This window comes from Alternaria incomplexa (genome assembly GCF_024043165.1).
Source record: "Alternaria incomplexa strain BMP 0042 chromosome Unknown scaffold_8, whole genome shotgun sequence".
Lineage (NCBI taxonomy): Eukaryota > Fungi > Ascomycota > Dothideomycetes > Pleosporales > Pleosporaceae > Alternaria > Alternaria incomplexa.
The window spans coordinates 840,497-861,572 of NW_026249857.1; the positions used below are offsets into that span (position 1 = coordinate 840,497).

The following is a 21,076-nucleotide window of genomic DNA, read 5'->3' on the forward strand; positions in this document are numbered from 1 at the left end:
TGTGATAATACAAGTATATTGGTACCCAACTCTGACCCTCTCTACACCCTATCCCCTTCAACCACTTTATGATGCCCACTATTCATTTCATCACCCTCCATATTGACATCCAAATCCTGCTTCTGCTTCTCGAGCCTTCCCATGAACCACGCAACTACATAAACCCCGTACAGAACCTTACCCACCTCCGCCTCTTGCGCAGGTTTATGTTCTTGACCATCACTCTCTTCACTCTTCTCTGCCGTTTTCCCAATCCAAACATTACCCAAAAAGCACGACGCAACAATCGCCGCAGCCATGAACGGCATGATGGAGATCAGCGACCACATCACCGCCTTCGCAGCCGCATGCTGAACTTCCTCCTTGACCGCCGGTGGAAGACTATTCAGGAGGTCCAGGCTATGTGCCCCGGTGGCAGGCAGCTCGATGCCGCTTCCAGAATTGTCGATCCCGGCCAAGAAAGTCGTCAGTTTGTTCGAGAAAACCGATCCCATCATAGCGATACCGACGGTCTCGCCCAACGGTAGCATGAAAGAAAGCAGCGACTGCATACTGGGAACGCGCGTCGACCAGATACCCGCTGCATGCAGTACAACGGGCATAAAGCGTAAGCCCGTCCCTGCACCCGATACTGCCAGGAAGACCTTCACCATCGTAACATGCCTTACAGAAACCGCGTATGTAAGCAGCGCCAACCCTACAGCCTCAACAACCGATCCGATGAGCAAAGGAACAAATGTCTGTCGTAGCCACCAATTACACAGTCTAGCTGCGATGTAGACACCGACACCCAGCCCAGGGGTGTAGTACAGGAGTTGCACTCCGGCCTGACTAGACGAGTAGCCTTCTGCGAACTGCCAGTAGTACGATATGAAGTAGAAAGCGCAGACCATGGAGATGCCTGCGGAGAAGTTGATAGTCATCAGGAGGGCTGTGTCTTTCTTGCGAAAAAGCGTCGAGGGTATCATGGGGATCTGACGAGGGAAAAGTCTAGCAACCGCGCGGCCAGGACCGAGGAGGTATTCGTAGGTGAAAAACGCGATGCACAATACAGCTCCAACAACGAGGGGAGCGATGACGGGTGCTGAGTCCCAGGAGTATTGTGTGCCGCCCCATTGGATCGCGAGGATTATGCAGCCGACGCCGAAGATGAACATGACGAGGCCGGGCCAGTCGATGATTGCGAGCCCGGAGATGTAGCCTAGACGCCGGGATTGACCTGGGGAGATGGCGACGCGGCCTTGGAATAGCTCTTGCCTCATGGCGAAGAAGATAATGAGCATGGAGAGGACTGCGACGCCGATGGGGAGGACGAATATGTAGCGCCAACTTGCGTCTGCGAGGTAGCCGCCGATGACGGGACCGACTGCGTAACTATTCCGGCATCGTCAGTATAATCCGTTTAATTGTGGGGAATATGAAAGCTTACCTGCACCCACTAATCAAAGACAAGATGGAGGTACTCCTCGAAGTCTCCGCAAGCGTCGCCCCATCAGACACTATGATCCGGCTCAGACTCATTATACCCGCAGCGCCCAAGCCCTGTAAAGCACGTCCCGCAAGCAACATACTCCAAGACTGAGCCGTGGCACAGACTATACTTCCGATGGTGATCCAGAACATTTGAAACTGGAGTGCGAAGTGGCGGCCGTAGATATCGGCTAGTTGGCCTGATGCGGGTATGAAGGTGGTGAATGTAAGCGTGTACGCGGCTACTATCCAGTTGAAACTACCGGAGAGTTGATCTGAGGGGTAGTGTTAGTACTGAGTTATAGATGTGAATGGGACTAAATGGCGTGAGCGGATCGACATACCGAAATGTGTTGATATAAGTGGAATAGCAGGAGCAACGATAGTAACATCCATAGCAGCCAAAAAGTTCGGCAATACGAGCCCCAGCATCAATTTCCACTGTCGGATGTTTCTTTGGCGCGCTTCTGCTTTCTGTCGTGCTGTTTCTTCTGGGGTGAGGAAGTTGATATGGCTTCCTGTTGAGTCTTGCGATGGTCCATGGTTATGTTGGGTTGAGAGTTCTTGAAGTTCTTGCCCTGGAGCTGGTTCGGGTACTAGATGGGAGTCATCTGTAGTTGGGATGTGCTTTTGCGCTTCGCGTTCTCGTAGCTTTCGTCGGACGAGCTTGAAGAGGTATATCGCCATACTTGAGATTGAAAAAAGGGCGAAAAGAAGATTACCGCGGAAACAAAGACAGATGGGTTGATTACCTCCATCGTCGCAGCAGTAGACGCCTTATATCCTGATTTACATCTGCGGTTGCGCGATGCTCGCCCAGATAGGGAATCGCAGAGTCGTGGAGCCTGCGTGGCTTTGCACCGAATCTTAGGCTCCTAGCAGCACAGCAACCAACCTAAGCCAACTTTGGTCACAATATGGGTCTCTACATATGAATCGTACGAGGTTTGTGCTGCGCATTACGGCCATGGCAAGGAAATCTGACTATACCTAGTTGGGTCTCCTTCGCGGACCAATCACAGCTCACACCCTGCTATCGCTATCCTCTTCGTCTAATAGTGGCGCAATCATAGAGTTGCGATTGGTACATACCACAGCGATATCATCGCCTGTCAGACGAGGCCTCCCGCAGAACATGGCAGTGATAAGTTTCTCGCTGATGGGGCTGACAGGGATCGGATAAGGGTTAAGCCTTCTTAAGCTTTGTCAAGCTTTTGTTGGCAGCATGCCACACATGCTCCCGGTGAATGCTGCTTGTAGCCTACAATACTCGTGTCCTTGAGCAAGTCATCTGATTGAGGCTGTGTGTGTTACGCCTGGAGAACTGGAGAAATTGTCGTAAATTCGTGAAGTGCTTCACGCGCCCACCAGGTGGTGCTTCATGATGAAAGACGCTATGACCAGAGGAAAAGTACAGGTTTCTAGTATATTGTACATGTTTGTGGCGCTTTCGTGGATGGGTGTAGATTGAGTGTTGCATGTTCCCCTTGCAACACGTGGGATGGGCCTGTGTCTGGGCCCTTAAGCTGTCCCGTTGCGTATCCCGCTAGTTCTTTCCGCTGTGCATTGGCCGATAATCTTGGGAAGCGCATGATCTTTAGTGGTCTTGAGGGCGAGAGGTCTGTTGCGAAGAAGGGCACACGCCCTTGACCTAGACTCTGGCGTTTTCTGCGTTCCTTGAGTCTCCCTTACACCCCTACGTTGGATTCCCGGGACCCCGTGGGGGTAGCCGCAGTATCGAGGATTTCTGGATGCATATACGGGCCAATCAAGTCTCTGAGCGGGCGGCAGAGATAGTCAAGGGCGACACGAGTGGTGGGTGTCTTCAGCATACCCTTAGTGGTAGCGACGCATAGTTTCTAGAAGCTGGAAGCGGGCTGTTAGCTGAGGTGTTGGCGCCCTCTAAGAAGACCTCTGTCCTATAACGAAAATTCGAGATGAGAGTTGAAATGGATGGAGTTTCAATATATGCAAGAGGTCGCGAAGTTGTAAAACTGATGTTCGCTACGGATTCCACGGGCCAGGCCGCCATCATCCACGCTTGGCCATGACGCAACCACCATCACGTTCGGAAGCGTCCATCTCGAGCCACACCTCCGTGCCGCTCTACCAACACCTCCAAGCATGCAACCCACTATAGCGGTCCCCGCCGTTGCTGCGCTAGTCTACCGAGCATACTCTCGCAAATCACTGACTCCAGTCGGTATTCTGGTGGCCTTCGCGACAGCAGTCGTGCATGTGTTGCACCCATGGAGTGTATTCTTCGTGCTTCTTGCCGTCTTCTTCCTGGCCGGTAGTACTGTGACGAAGGTACGTTTGATGAAGAATGCGATAGACGAGTACTAACACGAGACAGGTCAAACACGACATCAAAGCGAAACTGACACAGTCCGCGACGGGCGCATCTGGTGGTGAAGGCGAGCGCAATCATGTTCAGGTCATCGCGAACTCCGGCGTAGCCTCGGTGTTACTCTTGCTGCACCTCTGGCAGCTAAGGAAAGAAGGGAGATACAACGACCAGGGTCTATGTTGGCACAAAGGGGGTGATGCCCTGGTCATAGGCATTGTAGCGTAAGCGAGTGTACTTCATGTCATAGCATGTGATTGCTAACATACTCTAGCAACTACGCCGCAGTCGCCGCCGACACCTTCTCCTCCGAACTCGGTATCCTTTCGAAATCAAAGCCACGTCTCATAACAGCTCCATGGCGTGTCGTCCCGCCAGGCACAAATGGAGGAGTGACTGCGACTGGACTTGGTGCAGGCCTATTGGGGGCGTTCATACTCTCAGCTACATCTACGCTGTTCCTGCCTTTCTGTAAAGACTGGAATTTGCCCGAGAAGATCACCTTTACACTTGCTCTGACAGCTGCTGGCTTTAGCGGAACACTACTCGACTCGCTTCTGGGTGCTCTGGCTCAAGCGAGTGTTGTCGACGTCCACTCTGGAAAGGTCGTAGAGGGCGAAGGAGGCAGGAGAGTTCTCGTAAAAAGCAGCCATCCTCTTCATCTTTCCAAGACAGGTCAAGTGCGTAGCAAAGTCAGTAGTCGTGCGGAAGGCAAGGATGGCATTGCAAAGACGAGCGGGGCGGACACTGCGGCGTCGATCAAGGCATCGGAGACAATGATGAGAGCTGGGGGAAGCGGCAATGCAGTCGTGGATGCACAGCATGAGAGTCGGAAGATCGAAGTCGGGAGCGATCTGCTGGACAACAATGCTGTCAACATTCTCATGGCAGCTATGGTCAGTGTAGGGGCCATGGTCGTCGCTTGTGTGGTTTGGGATCTGCCGTTGAGCAGCATAGTCGGGATCTAGCTATCCGCAGCTGAAGGTGTTTATGCAAAGCTATGATTCATATCAGATATTTCGTTCGAATGGTTGTGGAATGGTGAGGTTGGGATTTGGAGCATCGATATGGCTGTGCCAAGACTGCGCTAGTCGGGCGCGTCACCTCCGTAGCCTGGAGCTCCATCGATAGCAACAGTTGGACATCCCGCCTTCGAACATCACCAACACCTCAGCCAACTAAACCGTGTATTCGAGGCTGAACTCTTGCAACAATCAAATCCATACCACCCCACAAGTCTCAGCGCCACATTCAAACAAGATGGTATGCTATTGGCATCCCAGCGCTCGTGTACACAGTGCCCTGGTCTAACACTTATCCAGTCTCTCCGCATCGTCCCCCACAAGGCGCACTCCACGCAGACCGCTCTGGAGACTTCAGCCCCTTCAGCCCCCGGTGTCCACGATACCCTGCGCTCTCGCCTCGGCCAAACCACCACAGCATCCAGCGCCGCCTCATCGTCGACAGCACCTGTCGCTCTCCAGTCCGCCCACCCTCTCGAGGCCCGTCTCACCCAATGGCGAGACACCCAAGACCGCCTGAAGATGGAGATGCTGAGGCGACAGTTCGGCATCGCAGAGCCAGTGCGTAGGGGTATGGAGCTCAAGATCGCCGAGGCGGGCGAGTGGAGGCCAGCAACTCTGGGTGGAAGCAGCAACGTTCACCGGGACATTCTGCAGGGACGGGACACGGAGATTGGCTGGGAGGATGTCTTCACTGGCAACGAGCTGCGTGAGGTGCCAGACTTCCACACCGAGATTGAGCACAAGATGAAGATGAACTGGTAGAGCGTGTATGGTGCTTGGGTAGAACACATGGCGGGTATACTGAATGCATTGGTAGCGACACTTCATCCGCCCAAGCCATACTACGGACCGTTTACGATATGGACAACCGGCGTTGGCATAGAACCAAGACACGAATGAAATAATGATACGTTCACCAGCATGGCTTGACTAACCTGCATGTGTTTTCTCTTGTTGGGCACTGGAATCGAATATAACCGGCATGATTGGCGAATCGATATGGACTCGGATCACTAGTTTGGGTGTAAGGTCGGCAAACGGCATGATGGTTATTGACTTCGTACGAAGAAGTTGGTCTTTCACGGCTGATCACCCTCAATACCTAACTCGTCCGAGAGCTATTCGTTGTGTCCTTGCTGAAGGGAACTGTTCCAGCAGCTGTGCATGCCTGAAGGTTGCATTCTGGTTTTGCGTGATTGGTTGATCCTTCGTCATAATGATCTGATGTTCGACAGACATAGCATTCTGGCAACTGACTAGGGATGGTGAAAACGTCAGGTCGCATATTCTGTGCTTATGACATGCTGAACAAGACAATCTACTGTCATTCCCCAGGGTGTCTCGGAACGAGCCCGGGTCCACTCGGACTGCTGTGCATGTGGCGTAAAGCAGATGCATGAACAGCTCAGCTGACCAATAATGGCCATGGGCATGCAATGCAGGGGCAGACGCTTGGGGAGCCAGAGCCTGGCGCGTTGCGGGCCTAGCAGTGTAGGCAGTGACAGGAGAAGCACAAGTCGGCTGGCTGTGAGATTGCTGGTACACGTCTATCGGTACCAGCAAACATTGGGCGGGTGGCATCAGCCCAGGTATTGAGGCGGTGTTCTCGGCTCAGTAGTGGCTCTGGGTGGAGACGGCGGGTCGCTCTTGCCGCGTTTGCGGATTGCGGAGAAGGGCATAACAAGGCGGCGACGGCGACTTCCCAATCGCGCACGGTCGCCCGACCTTCTCTCTCACGCCCACAGGCCCGATACATCTCAACACCAAACTATTTTTCGCTGCCGCGCCCTCTGCAACGACGACGCCTGCCCGGAAGAATCCCCCCGCCGTGCCATCGTCGTCCCCTCGCTTGGCCCGTCCAATCGCTCCCCTTTCGCATCGCCGCCGCCCGTCGCGAGTGCAGTCGGCCGACCACCATGGCGTCTACAGCGGACCAAGCCCCCACGGCACCGCAAACCACTCCACAACAGCCCGCCGCAGGGTCGCGACCGCAGAGCAGCAGCGAAGGCCTGTCGTCCAGCCCCGTCGAGATGCGGACTCTTCAGGCGTCGGGCGCCGTCCCAGCTCCCGCCAGCACGAGCACGCACGTCGCAGAGACCCCCGTTCCAGTCGCGATAGCAGCTTCTACACCACACGTGACCGAGATCAGCGCCTCGGAGGACGCGCCTGTCGCTGCTGCCCCGTCTGCGAAACCCGCACCGCCTGCTGCGTTAAATCGCGCAGAGACCGAGGCGATTGGGCCGTCGACCGACACTCCAGCCGCGAACCCAGACAACACCAATGGCCCCGTGCTGGTCATAATGCTGCTCCTCACCAGCGGCTCGAGACACCCCTACAAGATTGAGGAGAAGTACCTCAAGAAGCGCAACGTCAATGTCGAGAACATGGACCCCTACAACATCAGCGTATACACGCTCAAGGAGCTGATATGGCGGGACTGGCGAGAAGGTACGCATGCGCATGTCTTCTCTACGTGGCGCAAGAGCTGGGAGAAGCTTGGCTCGACAGTGGGGTGGCTATGTTGACGTCTTCGGTCTTGATCTGCATGATGCCCAAAGAGCATCCCTTTGCAGCCTTCTTCGTGCAACCCGCTAACTTGTCATTACAGAATGGGAGACCCGGCCCACATCGCCAGGCTCAATACGACTGATACACTTTGGTCGCATGCTCGACGACAAATCCCCACTCAAGGGTAAGCACCTCCATCTCATCGTATCATGTCAACGTTCTTGGCACGGCTCGTCCAATCGCTCGGCACATGCCGATCATTGGTTAATGCAGCCACGACGCGCAGCCCGCATCGATAGACACTCCAGACTCCAAGGCCAGCTACTGACATCGGACAGACTGCCGGTTCCAGACAGACTCGCCTAACGTGGTGCACATGACAGTCAAGCCACAGGAAATGGTGGACGACGAGGAAAACGCCAAGACTGGCAAAACTGGCAGCCGAAGAGACAACGACGAGGAACCTACAGCTGGCTGTCGCTGCATCATTTTATAGGCATGTGATCAGTCGACGACACTCTGGGTCCGCAAAAGTATATACAACATATCGCGCGCAACGGTGGACCAAGTCTTTGGCCCGTCGCTTTTCTCATCGTACCCTTCGAGGGTGTTTCTGGTTATCATAATTGGCCGTTGCAGGCGGCTTTGGGTCGCGGCGTTTTGTGAAGCGAAGTTGGGTACTTTCCTCACTCAACACAGTCTAGTTTCTGCTTCCTTGCGAGCATATGGGGTTCGCAGTAGTTTGGTCGAACTTGGAGGTCATTTTCTTTATCTTTTGTATAAGTACGTACATTTTCTGTCGAGGGAGTATCGCTGGGTCAGGGGAACATGGGAATAGACCGTATTGAATCTTGTGACAAATCCTTCTTATGTGAAGTAATTGGAATAACGAAAGTGACAAGCGTTGATTGTCGCGATGCGAGACGCTAGTTGGGCGATGGTATCGTGTCAAGGTGTTCGCAGCTGCCAGGTGGACCCTGATCCCGAGGTTGTGTTCGATGCCGTCATCAACGCTTGAGCTAAGCTCCGATGTCTCTTCATCACACCACGCACCAATTCTCACAACCACACACCATCGTGACTCAATTGCCCATACATCATTATGGTGCTTCAGGACGTTGAAAACACAGCCCCGGAGGGCTTCTCAGATAACCCATACCCCTCCTCGGACGACCCATATGCTTCCGCGTCGCCGCCCTCCTCAGGCGCTCGCTTCGACGCGAGCGTCCTACCCCAGCCATTACCGATCATAGGCACCTTTATGGGCTTCTCCGATCGTGCCGTTCGCTTCAAGACCGAGACCACCCTTAAATTCGCCGAGCGCAAAGTCGGCCGCCAACTGAATTCAGAAGAAGCGCAGGCGCTCGCATTTCACATATACCAGCTTGAGCAGACAAAGAGCTATTTCGCCGCCACCGGTGCAGCTGCAGGAACGTACCAATGGTGGAGGACTATGGATAAGATGAAATATCCCTTTTATCAGCCCAAGGTGGAGGACATTGACCGGAACAAGTTTGGTCCGATCAAGGGCAACATGGCGCAGTTTGCACGACACACATGGCGATTCAGTTTGTACGTTTTGGTGGCAGGACAGATGGGCAATATCATCGGTCAACTCCTCGCGCAACCGCTCGCTGCGGTCAATACCTCGAATGATCCGAAGCTGGAGCAGTTTGGGCAGGAGTTGAAGGCTTCATCACACGCTGAAGGACAAAGGACCGCACAACAAGGACGTGAGATTGAGGATAGGCGACGACAGTTCCAGGAACAGGTCAGGAACAAGGCAGGAGGTGGCCCATCACCACAGGCTAGCTGGGGTAAGCAGCCTCAAGGGAACGCTGATGGAGGCGACGACATGAGCCCGACCGCTGGAAACGAGTCGTGGGGTACCAGAACCGCGGGATCAGACACATGGGAGACGTTCTCAAACGACACATCACAACCAGCTCCACAACGCCAGCAAGCACCGCCCTCGTCTCTTCCATTCGATGACGACGCCTCCCCCACTGGCGGCCTCTTCCAAGACGAAGTCAACAACCCACAACAACCCCAATCCCAATCCCAAGCAAGACCTGGTGAATCGTCATGGGATCGTCTAAGGCGCACAGGAGGAGGAGCAGCAGCGCCACTTCAAAGGCCACAGCAGCAACAATCGCGCAGAGCGGAGCCAGAGCGCAGAGAGCAAAGGGAGGGGTCCACGCTTGGAGATTCGTATACGTTTGTTGCAGGCGATGAGGAGAGGGCCAGGGAGAGACAGCGCGCACAGCAAGAGTTTGATGCTCGGCTAGAGCAGGAGCGCCAAGGACGTGATTTCAGTGACGAGGGAGGTAAGAAGTGGTAGAGGCGGTGAGTGGAAGGTATACCAATGAAGAAAGATTGATTTGTCGTATGCATGTGCGTTTCCCCGATTCATCCAAGTCGTGGACTCCTGACTTCTCACAGTGTGGTCACATGCGCGCTTTCACTTCCTCGTCTGCGGAGTGGAAACTTTTAGGCTTCTCTTGCTCGCTCCCATATAATCGCCCACTCACCGCGTTCACTTTTTCAAATGTCACTTAAATAACCTGCTCTCTCACTTCTCAACCTTTGCACAATCACCCAGCTGCCAGCCGCCGACAATGAACGACGACGACTACGAAGCGAACGATAACTTTTGGAGTGACTTCTGGCCAAGCGATTGCAGCCCCGAGGCCTTACAGCTAGCTTTGGCCATGAAGGAGTCTGGCATCGCCATCCGCCCAACACAGAATGGCTTCGAGGTCAACCAGGAACCAGGCCGCCCACATCCCATCATAGGCGAATCCCCGAAATGCTGTCCCGATTCTAAGCACTGGACCATGGACGACGGTGACTGGGTCTGCGTTGGGTGTGGTGCGGTGTACGCGCAGAACTTTTTTCACCAAGCCGCGCAACCATCTCTGGTTCCACTCGTTCCTCCTACTGACCTGGTGGTCAATGGAAATCTCGTTCTGCCGCCCATGTCTTGCTGCCTGAAGCCTGACCCTCGTGAGGATGGAGATGAGCGGACTCTGTGCGACCGCTGTGGCCAGGAATACTTCGATTATAAATATGATGCGGACTTTCAGAAAGCGATCCAAGCAGGCTCGGGATTTGGTACTGGTGGGCCGACGTCTGGTGAGTCAGGGCAATCGAATGGTCGGCAAGCGGGGCCTGACTGGAGGAACCAAGGTAAGAGGGCCCCATTAATTTTCTGGTGAGGATTGAAAGCTAACTTGTGCAGCCGATCTATACATGTACAGTCATCGTGAAGCAGCATCTCAGAACTACGCTCTTCTTTCGTCGGGATCAGCTACTGGATCGAGCGAGTTCCAGGCATCCACCGCCTTGACACGTCGTCGTCTACGCGCACCGCGTTCTGAAGGCGATATTCGAGCATTGGGAGACGAAGACGACGAGAATCTTGCGGCTTCTCTCCGTGTACCTTCCTTCAACCCAATCCTTCCGCCAGCTCCACCAGTCAATAATCCCACCCCAGGACCTTCAAAGCCCAAGGCAAGACGCGCGATAAAACCACCTCCTATCACCTCTAACGTTCCGGTGCGGTCCCGTCAGCCTAGATATCGCACGCCCACTCACTGCCTCACTTGCATGGCAGAAAAGGGTATCCGCAACATGAACTGCACACTCTGTCATCAGTGTCACTCCGAACGCCATACCACCGGCAGATGCAAGATGTTGAAGCCCAAGTTCCACAAGTTCATGGAGCTTTCTGTGGAGCTACGCCAGCGCATTTATGCGCTCGCACTCGATACAGACCGACCTATCAGGCCTCATCTGTGCGACTACACCGACGGCCAGGTCGTTCAGTTCCACGACGACAATGCAGAGCATCACTTCGCCACCAGCGATCTCCTCGGTATCACCCGTGTCAGCAAGCAAGTCCGCGAGGAGTCCCTTCCTATGTTCTACTCGACAAACACCTTCTCCATCGGCTATGATACTTCGACTTATTTCGACCGTCTCGCGTACCTGGGCCGTTTCCACATGGTTCGCCACGTCCGATTCCAGATCGATAACCGCAAGGAGTCCATGTCGCCCAGCATTCTGCGGCGTATGAACCAGTACATCAAGGAAGCAGACGTCTACGAGAAGCAGCTGACCGGTCCCGTTGGCCAGCATATCTCATCGCTGAAGAAGCACCCCCAGTACCTCTACGGCGGCTGCCCCGAACTAAACACCCTCATCACACTCATGAAACTCACCTCCCGCCTCGACAACCAGACCAAAAACCAGTGCGAAGGAAAGGGCAAAGGCAAAGCCACCGACATAACCACCAGCAGCTCACCCTTCCACTCTAAGCTCGTCGTCCCTGTCTCCTCCGTCCCAAACTTCATCGCCTACACCGCCTACAAATGGTTCCCAACCGTCATGTACGGCCTCGGCATCCAACTGCACTACGTCGACAACACTCCTTTTGCCTTTGTCGATGGCGGCACTGTCGGCATTACGTGGGAACAGCGGCTGCAGAAGAAGGACTTTGGCGATATCCCTGATTACGTTGATCCGGTTGATAGTAGCGGGCAGACGACGGCGTATAAGATGGCGCTTAAATTGGATCCGGGGTTGGAAGGGAGGCAGAGACCGAAGGCGTGGGCGTATCTGAGGGAAACTTGTACGGGTGGGAATTCTCAGTGGTTTGATTTGCCGACTGAGGGGGGTGGGGTTGGGTATTAGATGGGGGATGGAATGAGAGGGTGATTGATTCGGATGATGATGACAAAATAGATATAATATGAGAGAAATCAATGCCTTAGCATGAAGTCACAGTACTCCATGAAGAGTATTTCTAGAAAGGCAGAGTTGGTTGTGGGGAGCAAACCCATGTACTAAGACACGTGAGGCTAGAGCACCTGCAGGCTGACTGTAAACAGGCAGGTACGTCCCACCCATCACATCTGACATCTCACATCACATTTCACCATTACCATTTCCCCCTAGTTATTTTATATACACTGATTATGTCACTCTGCATTACTTGTAGCTCCATACCCTTCCGCGCGCTCGCCCGCGGCGACCATCCTCCAGGGTGGAAGAAGAAATCTTGGACCGACGACAATGGCATATCCTGGGGCCACGACAGCGAGACATGGATCTGCGACAAACGCCAAACCAATCTACCATTATTGAGAGAAAGCGCTATCGACTGCATAATATGCAGCATGCTCATACGGGATGTGGAAACACGACCGATTTACAAACGAGTCGCACAAGAAGTGGACATGGAGGCCACTCCAGCATGGCTTCATCTATCCGAATCTGAAACATACGGCACAAAGCTGGATCTCTATCTAGACAAGGGCATAAATGAAGCCACTGCTGTGGAGTTTCGAAATAGATTTGGTATGTTTGGATAGGATCTTGTTGCTGACCCATTGCGAGAACGCTAATCCAAGACAAGATACCCCATCTCCGAACTTATTCAAGCCAGTAAAATTAGAAGACTCGCTTGACCCGACGCCAGTGAAGCAATTTAGGGCTTGGTTTGATAAATGCAACGCCCGGCATGAGAGATGTTCTGCGATCCAGCAAGATTCGTTGTTGCCTACAAGAGTGCTGGATCTCGATGACATGCCCAGTTCCGACTCTCTAGCCGAAAACATGAAGCAGTGGCCAGAACTGTTTTCTCAATCCAAATGTAAGCTAGTCGAAACGACCGCTGGTCAGAAAGGGAAGTACGCAACGCTGAGCTATTGTTGGGGAAATGGGTTGCCGTTCATGACTACCACAGAGACGCTTCCAATGCGAAAGAGCAGCATCGGCTTTCAAGATCTTCCTAAGACGCTTCAAGATGCTGCTATGGTGGTGCGGTTCCTTGGTCTACGGTACGTATGGATCGACTGCTTGGCAATTGGTATGAACCGACTCCTCTGTATACAGTACATATGCTAATGCTTATACTCTCGCTCTCAGTACAAAATGACACAGCAGACTGGGAAAAAGAATCGGCTGTCATGGCCGACATCTACTCAGGATCATACATCAACATTGCTGCATCCAACGCTTCACATTGCGGAGCAGGCTTCCTAGGACCACGGAAGATGCCAATGACTGAACGTATTGAAATCCACGATAGCGAAGGTGATCTAGAAGTATATCTCGTCGCTCAACAGACCCGCAACTACGTAAGCCCCACCCCCGGAGACGCCGTCGTCTCCTCGCTAACAAAATCCAGGCACTACCAAGCGACCCCCTCGAAACACGAGCCTGGGTCCTCCAAGAACAACTCCTACCATCCCGCTCCCTCCATTTTGGCAGCGCCAACATGTTCTGGCGCTGTCCCGACGGCATCTCGCACGAAGAGCAAAGGCGAGGCTGGACGCACCTCTACACCCTCGACGCCGTAGTCTACAGCATCAACCTCCCCATTGGTGCCGCCATCGGCCTAGACGCATGGTTCCAACTCGTCCGCGACTACACCGCCCGCGGGATAACATACCCCAAAGACAAATTCCCCGCCATCTCAGGCGTCACGACCGTCTTGCAGCGTATGACTGGCGACGTCTGCGCTGCGGGACTGTGGAAGCGGAATTTCGCCAAGTGGCTCCTGTGGGTACCTAGGCATGATGTTGCGCCTTTTAAACGGTCTGACGTTTGGATGGCGCCGTCTTGGTCGTTCATGTCTGGGGAAGGACCTGTGGATTACGGGTTAGGTGATCTTACTACAGGTATGAATACTTCGCTGCGAGGCTTCTGTGCATTTCTTGAAGAATGCAGGGTCGTGCCTAAAGGACTTAATCTGCTTGGTGAGTTGAAAGATGGGTGGGCAAAGATCAGTGGATCGGTGACCGACGTTACTGCTATCGGGAAAGATGTAGCGACAGGGAAGAGTCCGTATCGGTCGTGTAAGGTGCAGATGCGCGATCAAAGCTACCATGATGCGCGCGTTCTTTTCGATGTCGAGGCATATGAGGCTTGTGAGGTTCTGATCGTTGCGCCGGCTTTGGGTGTGGCAATCATTAGTACGGACAAAGAGCGGGGCGAGTATGTGAGGGTTGGACTGGTGGTGATTAAGAGGGTAAAATCCGAGGTGAAGAAAGATGTAAGTACAAATACGGTCAAAAGTGACGATGATGAGATCGCTAACATCATGGTAGCAGTCGAAAGAGTGGTACCCTGAAGCGGAGGACTATTCCGAGCCACGGTCGATTGTTCTGCGTTGAGGCGGCGGACTTGCATGCCAAATACGAGGCGTGTGTGGATCATGTTGAATGTCGGCGTAAAATACGAGCCGCCAGTTAAGTAAAGGTTGAACCAATACTCATGACATTCATCGAGTATGAGCGAGTCTGATTTGGGGGACTCGCGTAGCCTCAGGTTTTCGACCATGGTTCGCTACCGCACATATCCATAGTCCAAACGACCAGGAAAGTGGGCGAATTATTTGAGTAACACAGGAACAAAGCTGCGGATATATAAAGTGTGCCCTCAATCATTAGAAGTCACATATCGACCTACAATACTTCAACCCCAAAGCAAAAAATCTACGCATTTGCCACAAACAAAACATTAAAAAGGCTATACCCAAAGATGCCTTCCGAGAACGAACGACCAACCGATGAGATGACGACCCTTCAAGCTCAATGCACAGCCAAGTCATTCCATGAGCAGCTTTATGAACACCATAGGAGGGCGGCGACTACCCCGGATATAATGGGCCAGATTATCAGACCTGAGCCAGTTCTGTACCATCAGCAGAGCTACATACGCCATCGGTCTGGATGCGTATGTACCCTTCCTTCCTCACCAACACAAGAGTACAAACGCTTTGAGGGTGAATACGAGACGGCAGAACAATTCGCTCAGGATTGGAACCCAGCAAAATTCCCCAAAGCAAAAGAATGGGCAAACGACGATTTCCGCTCAGCGATACAGCACTGGACTTTTGATCGCAATAAGAAGAACACACCTGAAGCTATTGATGAAGCAGAAGCGGCACTGTATGATCCAAACAGCGGTTCCTGGGCTGGTACGCAAGAGTGGGTTAGAGAACAACACGTTTGCGAGACAGTGTATGTATGTCTCTTGAAAGTGTTGAGACGATATGGGTACTGGAGACATTCCATCACCCTTCGGTCCAAGTCTTGGGACGGCCAAAAGATAACGATATATCGCACGCAGGGGGCGGAGGACCTTCCCCTATGGCTTCAGTGTCATGGATTTGAGATTGAAGATGATGAGATTGTGGCTGATGAGGATGGGGAGGACGTAAAGAAGCTAGACGCTATGGTAGGTGAATGGCTTTCAACCTTGGAAGGAGAGGAAGTAGATATCTTGGAGAGATGAACAAGATGGAATGAAGGGGGCAGGATGAGATGTTGTTTGTATGGGAGTTAGAAACCGGCGGTATATTGCCGCGCGATGCAAGATGCAGTATGATAGTGACTAAGAGGATCAAACAACGTGAGACCCCCTCATTAGGAGAGGTAACAATACGTTCCATGCTACAACAATTGAGTAGAAGTATACATCATCTTCTATACTACCTACTTGATCAGATATACCACTATGTATGCAGCAACCGCATGATGCGACACAAGCTCCAGAAATGCCCATTTCCCTAACCTTCTTGTTCGTGGACGATGGGCGCGTTCATACACTCTAGACAACATTCCTGTGCGGTAATCGCAGAGCATGTTATCAACAACAGGTCTAGAGAGATCCTCAAGATCATAAAACTGCAGAGTATTGGATTGAATGATCGTAAGACATGTCTGACTGTTCGACTTAGAAAGAGACTGCAGATATGATGGTAGCAAAGCCCTGGGGTTCCCTGTAGCGGATGCCCGGAAATAAGCTACCCGGTAGAATGCGGGGAAGTCGACGGTCCCTGAGTCGCGTCTCTGCGACAACAACAACCTCGGTGCACCTAGCTTTCCCCGACTCCCTGCGAAAGGAAGCTTTTGCGATGAATCACATTACCTGTTCTCGCGCATTGTCTTTGGTAGACCCGGTTGATTGGGGTTAAAGAGACGGATCGGTCATTGTATCTTTGATGAACACCTCTGGAACCGGACGATAAGTGGAAAGTGGTCGTTACTATGGCATGTAAGCATCTACCTCTATCCTCTCGTGGTATTCTCGGATGTTGACTATCTTCAAGTACCTATAATCGCCGGAGCAGCAGGCACAGCAGCCCTAGGAGCCTACCTCAACGCGAAATATCATATTGCCCATGACCTCAGGCGTAAACGCGGTGCTCTCTCGCCGACACAAGATGTCCTCGACTTTATCACCGACCGTGCAACTCGCAAACGTGCTCTCACGTACCACGCTTTCGAAGACCAGGTCCGCAACCGGCCGAACCATCCGTTCCTCATCTTCGAAGGCAAAACCTGGTCATACAAGGAGTTCTTTGATGCATTCACCAGGGTGGGGAATTGGTTGATAGAGGACCTGGGCATACAAGCTGACGAGGTGGTTGCTGTGGATGGCGGGAATAGCCCAGAGTATCTAATGCTCTGGTTCGCCCTGGATGGAATTGGAGCTGTTCCGAGCTTCGTCAACTGGAACCTCACTGGGACAGGATTGGTGCATTGCGCAAGGGCAAGTATTCCTGGAACTGGGCGGATAGACACTGGCTTACTTCTGCAATAGCTATGCAACTGCAGATTCCTCATCGCAGACGCCGATGTCAAGAGCAATGTCGAGCCATGCCGTACGGATCTCGAGGAGACCGGCATCAAGATCCAGTACTACGATCCCTCGTTCTTCGCGTCGCTACCGAACCCGACTATTATACCAGACTCGCGCCGCGAACACGTTACTATAGAGTCCCTCCGCTCGCTACTGTATACTTCCGGAACGACCGGGCTGCCCAAAGGTGTGACTTTGAGCACTGGTCGCGAGCTCTTGACTGGCTACAGCGCCGCCAAATACCTCGAACTGAAACCGGCATCCAGAATGTACACATGTATGCCACTTTATCACGGGGCTGCGCATGGCCTTTGCGTTACACCGATGGTTCATGCTGGCGGTACAGTCGTATTGAGCCGGAGGTTTTCGCACAAGACCTTCTGGCCTGAAGTCGCAGCTTCAGATGCGGATATCATTCAGTATGTCGGCGAGCTCTGCAGGTATCTACTCAACGGCCCGACGAATGCATTCGAGCGGAAACACAAAGTAAAGATGGCATGGGGCAACGGCATGCGCCCTGACGTCTGGGAACCCTTTCGTGAGCGTTTCAACATACCCATCATCAACGAATTATATGCGGCTACCGATGGATTAGGGGCGACATTCAATCGCAACGCTGGTCCCTTCACGGCGAATAGCATTGGTCTCCGAGGCCTGATCTGGAATTGGCGGTTCGGCGACCAGGAAGTGAGGGTGAAGATGGATGTTGATACGGAAGAGATCATGAGAGATGCAAACGGCTTTGCAATCAGATGTGGAGTGAACGAGCCGGGCCAAGTGCTGCATAGATTAACGCCGGAGACGGTGGCTACTTCACCAGGCTACTACAAGAACGAAGGTGCCACAGAGAATAGGAGAATTAGGGATGTGTTCGAGAAGGGTGATATGTAAGTCATCCTTCCAATCTCGTCGACTGCAAGCTTATGATAGTAGATGGTTCAAGTCTGGAGACATGATGCGACAAGATGCCGACGGCCGCGTCTTCTTCGTCGACCGTCTAGGTGATACATTCCGTTGGAAGTCAGAGAACGTATCGACAAACGAAGTAGCCGACATGCTCGGAAAGTTCCCGCAGATCGCTGAAACGAACGCATACGGCGTCCTTGTGCCTGGATACGACGGCCGAGCGGGGACTGCATCTATCGTTATGGCAGATGGAGTCACAGAGTCAACATTCGACTTCGCAGCCCTGGCAAAGCACGCGAAAGCGGTCTTACCGAGTTATGCAGTGCCGCTGTTTCTGAGAGTGACGCCTGCATTAGAGTATACGGGTACTTTAAAGATTCAAAAGGGTAGGTTGAAGACGGAGGGTGTTGATCCGGATAAGATCACTGGAGAGGATAGGCTGTACTGGCTACCGGAGGGTAGTGATCGGTATATTCCATTTACGAAGAAGGATTGGGAGGCTGTAGTGGAGAAGAGGGTACGATTGTCATAGTGTCTCTAGTATAGCTAACCTCACACCAAACGCATCGTTTGTTCTAAGAGCCATTTCTACTCCTAAATTAAGTGCTACACCATGAGTTCAACGCTTTCTATGGCCTACATTGACGTTAACCTATCCACTTTGCATGTTTCCATCTCGGTGTAGGCTGCAGACCTACTCAACCTCTGCCTTGTGTGAAGGGTACTGGTGACTAATTCAGGCCACCAAGGAAATCCAAGTTATCAAGTACAACCGCCGCCATCCCAGTTGGCCATCATCCACGTAAGTGTTGATCACTCACTACATCTCTTCGATCCACTTTTGAACGACAAAAGACCCCACTGGGCATCAATCATCGTCGCCTTCTCGACATGCATCGCCCGCACTCTACCTTCGTTCCATGGCTGCACCATGGGGCTCATTACGCTGATCTCAAAAACACCTTCAGGGCTGTACGCTACGTCCAAGGCGCAGCTAGCCCCATTGTGGCTGCATAGACGCTGGGGCGTAAGGGTCCACAAACCATGATCTTTCCGCCCATGACATTCGTCATGTTCTACGTTGCGGGTGATACACGTGGAAAGGAATGCTGGTTAATGTGTTGGTTAAAAGGGTAGGTGATCGAGCCAATCACGCGACACGGGGTTGAACTTGCGTGCATTGTTGTGTGTCCCGAGAAGAGGGTCGAGTCCGGAGATTTGGTCTGTGGTTTTCGGTGCGGCAGGTTGTCGCTTCATTATATGAGATACTATGGAGGATTTGGGAAGAGATTGAGTGTGTGCTTGGACCGTGAAGATGGCTTGTTGTGCTGTTGAGGTGGAAAGTGAGTTTGGTTGGGGAATGGAGCTACGTAGAGGGGTCCTCCTGGTGCTGATTGTGTTCTACGTGTCTCTGAGAGCTAAATGCGCCACCTGTTGTAGTTCCCGGGATGCCTTAACATACACAAGCATTGATGTATAGCCTTTGGTTGTCCAACTTGATAGCCAACACGAAACAAGCAAGTGGGCAGCCAGGAATTACCTTGGCCTACATGATGGATCTCCTGTCAGAGAAGAGATCGAAGCATTAGACTGTCGGTAGATTTACCGGAGCGGAAATCTAGGTTGTAACCTTCGATAGTTTGCTGTCAAACTGTGAGGCGACGTTGGGCGTTGGGTAGCTCTGGCGTATTGAATCCCACGAGTCGCACTCGACCAACGCATTGTAATTACCTTTCAAACTATGCTTTGGAACAAGCAGACCATGCGCTTCATCCACGAACAACGTTAGATGAAGTGAAGCATGATTCAGCAAGACGCCATCGTGATCAGTCGTCCCAGGGTAAACGAAGGGACAACTGAAGCGAGCCGACAAGCGAAAACGTCAACCCGGATTCGATCAAACCTTCAATCGCCGTTAAAGCGCGCCATTCCCCTTTGACCCAAAACAACAATGCGACACTTTACCCCAACTCACCTCCAACAGAACTATAATACACACAGATCTTCACGCGACAACCGCATACAGACGGTGTAGTCAAGCTAGCACCCAACTTCCCTAACCGCCACGCACCTGCCAATTTACCAACAGTAAGGAAAAGTCTCCGAATCCAGCCAAAAACACCACAAATCTCCCCCAGAAACTCTCCAGTTGGTCGGTTCGCTTGCTCCCCACCCCCTTTCGCAGCCCAGCCCCCACACGAAGGGGGGGCGCGCAATACCTGTATCGATCGCCATGCTCGAGTCCGCTCATTTTCAGCCCTACAATCGCCCGCTGTCATCGAAACCAAATCTGAGGTTGAATCGTAATCATCGTTAAATTCAGCCCAACGGTTCTATTCCCATCTTAGATGGGGCAGACCAGAAACTTAGTAAACAGGTGGCATGCACTGGGCGTGTGATCGACCTAGCCGCCCACCAGCGCTCGGTACTCAACCTGTTACGCGTCCGGTGTGGAAAAAAAGGGAAAAGGACCAACAATCATCTGCCGGACTTTCTGAACGGTGTGCGCAGGACTACGTTGGCAGTTGGTGCTTGGTGGTGGTTTAATCGGTGCGAGAACTGTGTATTCGGGGCGAATGTCGCGATGCATGGGTGACCGTGGCTAGGATCTGGTTCTGTCCTGGTCTAGCTCGGCTCTCCCTCACCTTCAAGTCCCTGACTCGACTCACCAACATGATCGTGGAAGTGATGCGCACGAATACCTGTCGAATGGAAAATGCCGGACGCTGCAGGGCTCAACGGCACATGGATTTTCGCTTTCATCGGGCTGGGCGCATCGCTGGACGGATACACCTCATTTACCAGAAAACGGGAATACTGGTAACACGGATTTCTTTGTTCCGCTTCGCAATACTGTACGGATTAGTACGAAGGCGGGATACGGGTTTTTACATTGGGCCGACTCACGACATATCGTCGTCAGGTTTGTTGTGCTATAGGGGGTTCGCGGAAGCTGGGGCAGGGGGTTTGGCCGCGTGCGCTCTTTGTCAATCTGAAGGTCTGGACAAGGATGGCATCGTGGGCACGGGTTTCCGAAGCTTCCGCCGCCGCACCGGACGGGCGAGGAGAGGGCGCTCATGACGCGATGCGACGCGTCGTCTTTCTGCTTTCGAGATGACGGTGTAGCAGCATGAGGATGAATGCGACGAAGACGGTGTGGAATACA

The 21,076-nt window shown here is 52.8% G+C and overlaps 7 protein-coding genes across 7 annotated transcripts; 6 read left to right on the plus strand and 1 right to left on the minus strand.

Moving 5' to 3' along the window:
* Positions 1-41: 41 nt before the first annotated feature.
* Positions 42-2,157, minus strand: J4E90_006089 (uncharacterized protein; the record flags this gene model as incomplete). The annotated part of the gene is made up of 3 exons (XM_051435638.1): positions 42-1,374; positions 1,430-1,745; positions 1,815-2,157. The coding sequence occupies 3 exons, from the start codon at positions 2,155-2,157 to the stop codon at positions 42-44; spliced, it is 1,992 nt and encodes a 663-aa protein (XP_051290496.1).
* A 1,437-nt stretch (positions 2,158-3,594) lies between these two features.
* Positions 3,595-5,604, plus strand: J4E90_006090 (uncharacterized protein; the record flags this gene model as incomplete). The annotated part of the gene is made up of 4 exons (XM_051435639.1): positions 3,595-3,780; positions 3,827-4,041; positions 4,092-4,713; positions 5,140-5,604. The coding sequence occupies 4 exons, from the start codon at positions 3,595-3,597 to the stop codon at positions 5,602-5,604; spliced, it is 1,488 nt and encodes a 495-aa protein (XP_051290497.1).
* Positions 5,605-6,758: 1,154 nt separating this feature from the next.
* Positions 6,759-7,846, plus strand: J4E90_006091 (uncharacterized protein; the record flags this gene model as incomplete). The annotated part of the gene is made up of 3 exons (XM_051435640.1): positions 6,759-7,290; positions 7,451-7,534; positions 7,689-7,846. 3 exons carry the CDS (start codon positions 6,759-6,761, stop codon positions 7,844-7,846), a joined length of 774 nt encoding a protein of 257 aa, XP_051290498.1.
* A 606-nt stretch (positions 7,847-8,452) lies between these two features.
* On the plus strand, positions 8,453-9,691 carry J4E90_006092 (uncharacterized protein; the record flags this gene model as incomplete). The annotated part of the gene is made up of 1 exon (XM_051435641.1): positions 8,453-9,691. One exon carries the CDS (start codon positions 8,453-8,455, stop codon positions 9,689-9,691), a length of 1,239 nt encoding a protein of 412 aa, XP_051290499.1.
* Positions 9,692-9,968: 277 nt separating this feature from the next.
* J4E90_006093 (uncharacterized protein) lies at positions 9,969-12,725 on the plus strand (the record flags this gene model as incomplete). The annotated part of the gene is made up of 3 exons (XM_051435642.1): positions 9,969-10,539; positions 10,592-11,960; positions 12,353-12,725. The coding sequence occupies 3 exons, from the start codon at positions 9,969-9,971 to the stop codon at positions 12,723-12,725; spliced, it is 2,313 nt and encodes a 770-aa protein (XP_051290500.1).
* Positions 12,726-13,322: 597 nt separating this feature from the next.
* Positions 13,323-14,531, plus strand: J4E90_006094 (uncharacterized protein; the record flags this gene model as incomplete). Its single annotated transcript, XM_051435643.1, has 3 exons — positions 13,323-13,493; positions 13,544-14,410; positions 14,466-14,531. The coding sequence occupies 3 exons, from the start codon at positions 13,323-13,325 to the stop codon at positions 14,529-14,531; spliced, it is 1,104 nt and encodes a 367-aa protein (XP_051290501.1).
* Positions 14,532-14,898: 367 nt separating this feature from the next.
* FAT1 (long-chain fatty acid transporter fat1) lies at positions 14,899-18,442 on the plus strand (the record flags this gene model as incomplete). Its single annotated transcript, XM_051435644.1, has 4 exons — positions 14,899-15,380; positions 16,422-16,817; positions 16,980-17,891; positions 17,938-18,442. 4 exons carry the CDS (start codon positions 14,899-14,901, stop codon positions 18,440-18,442), a joined length of 2,295 nt encoding a protein of 764 aa, XP_051290502.1.
* Between the last annotated feature and the right edge of the window lie 2,634 nt (positions 18,443-21,076).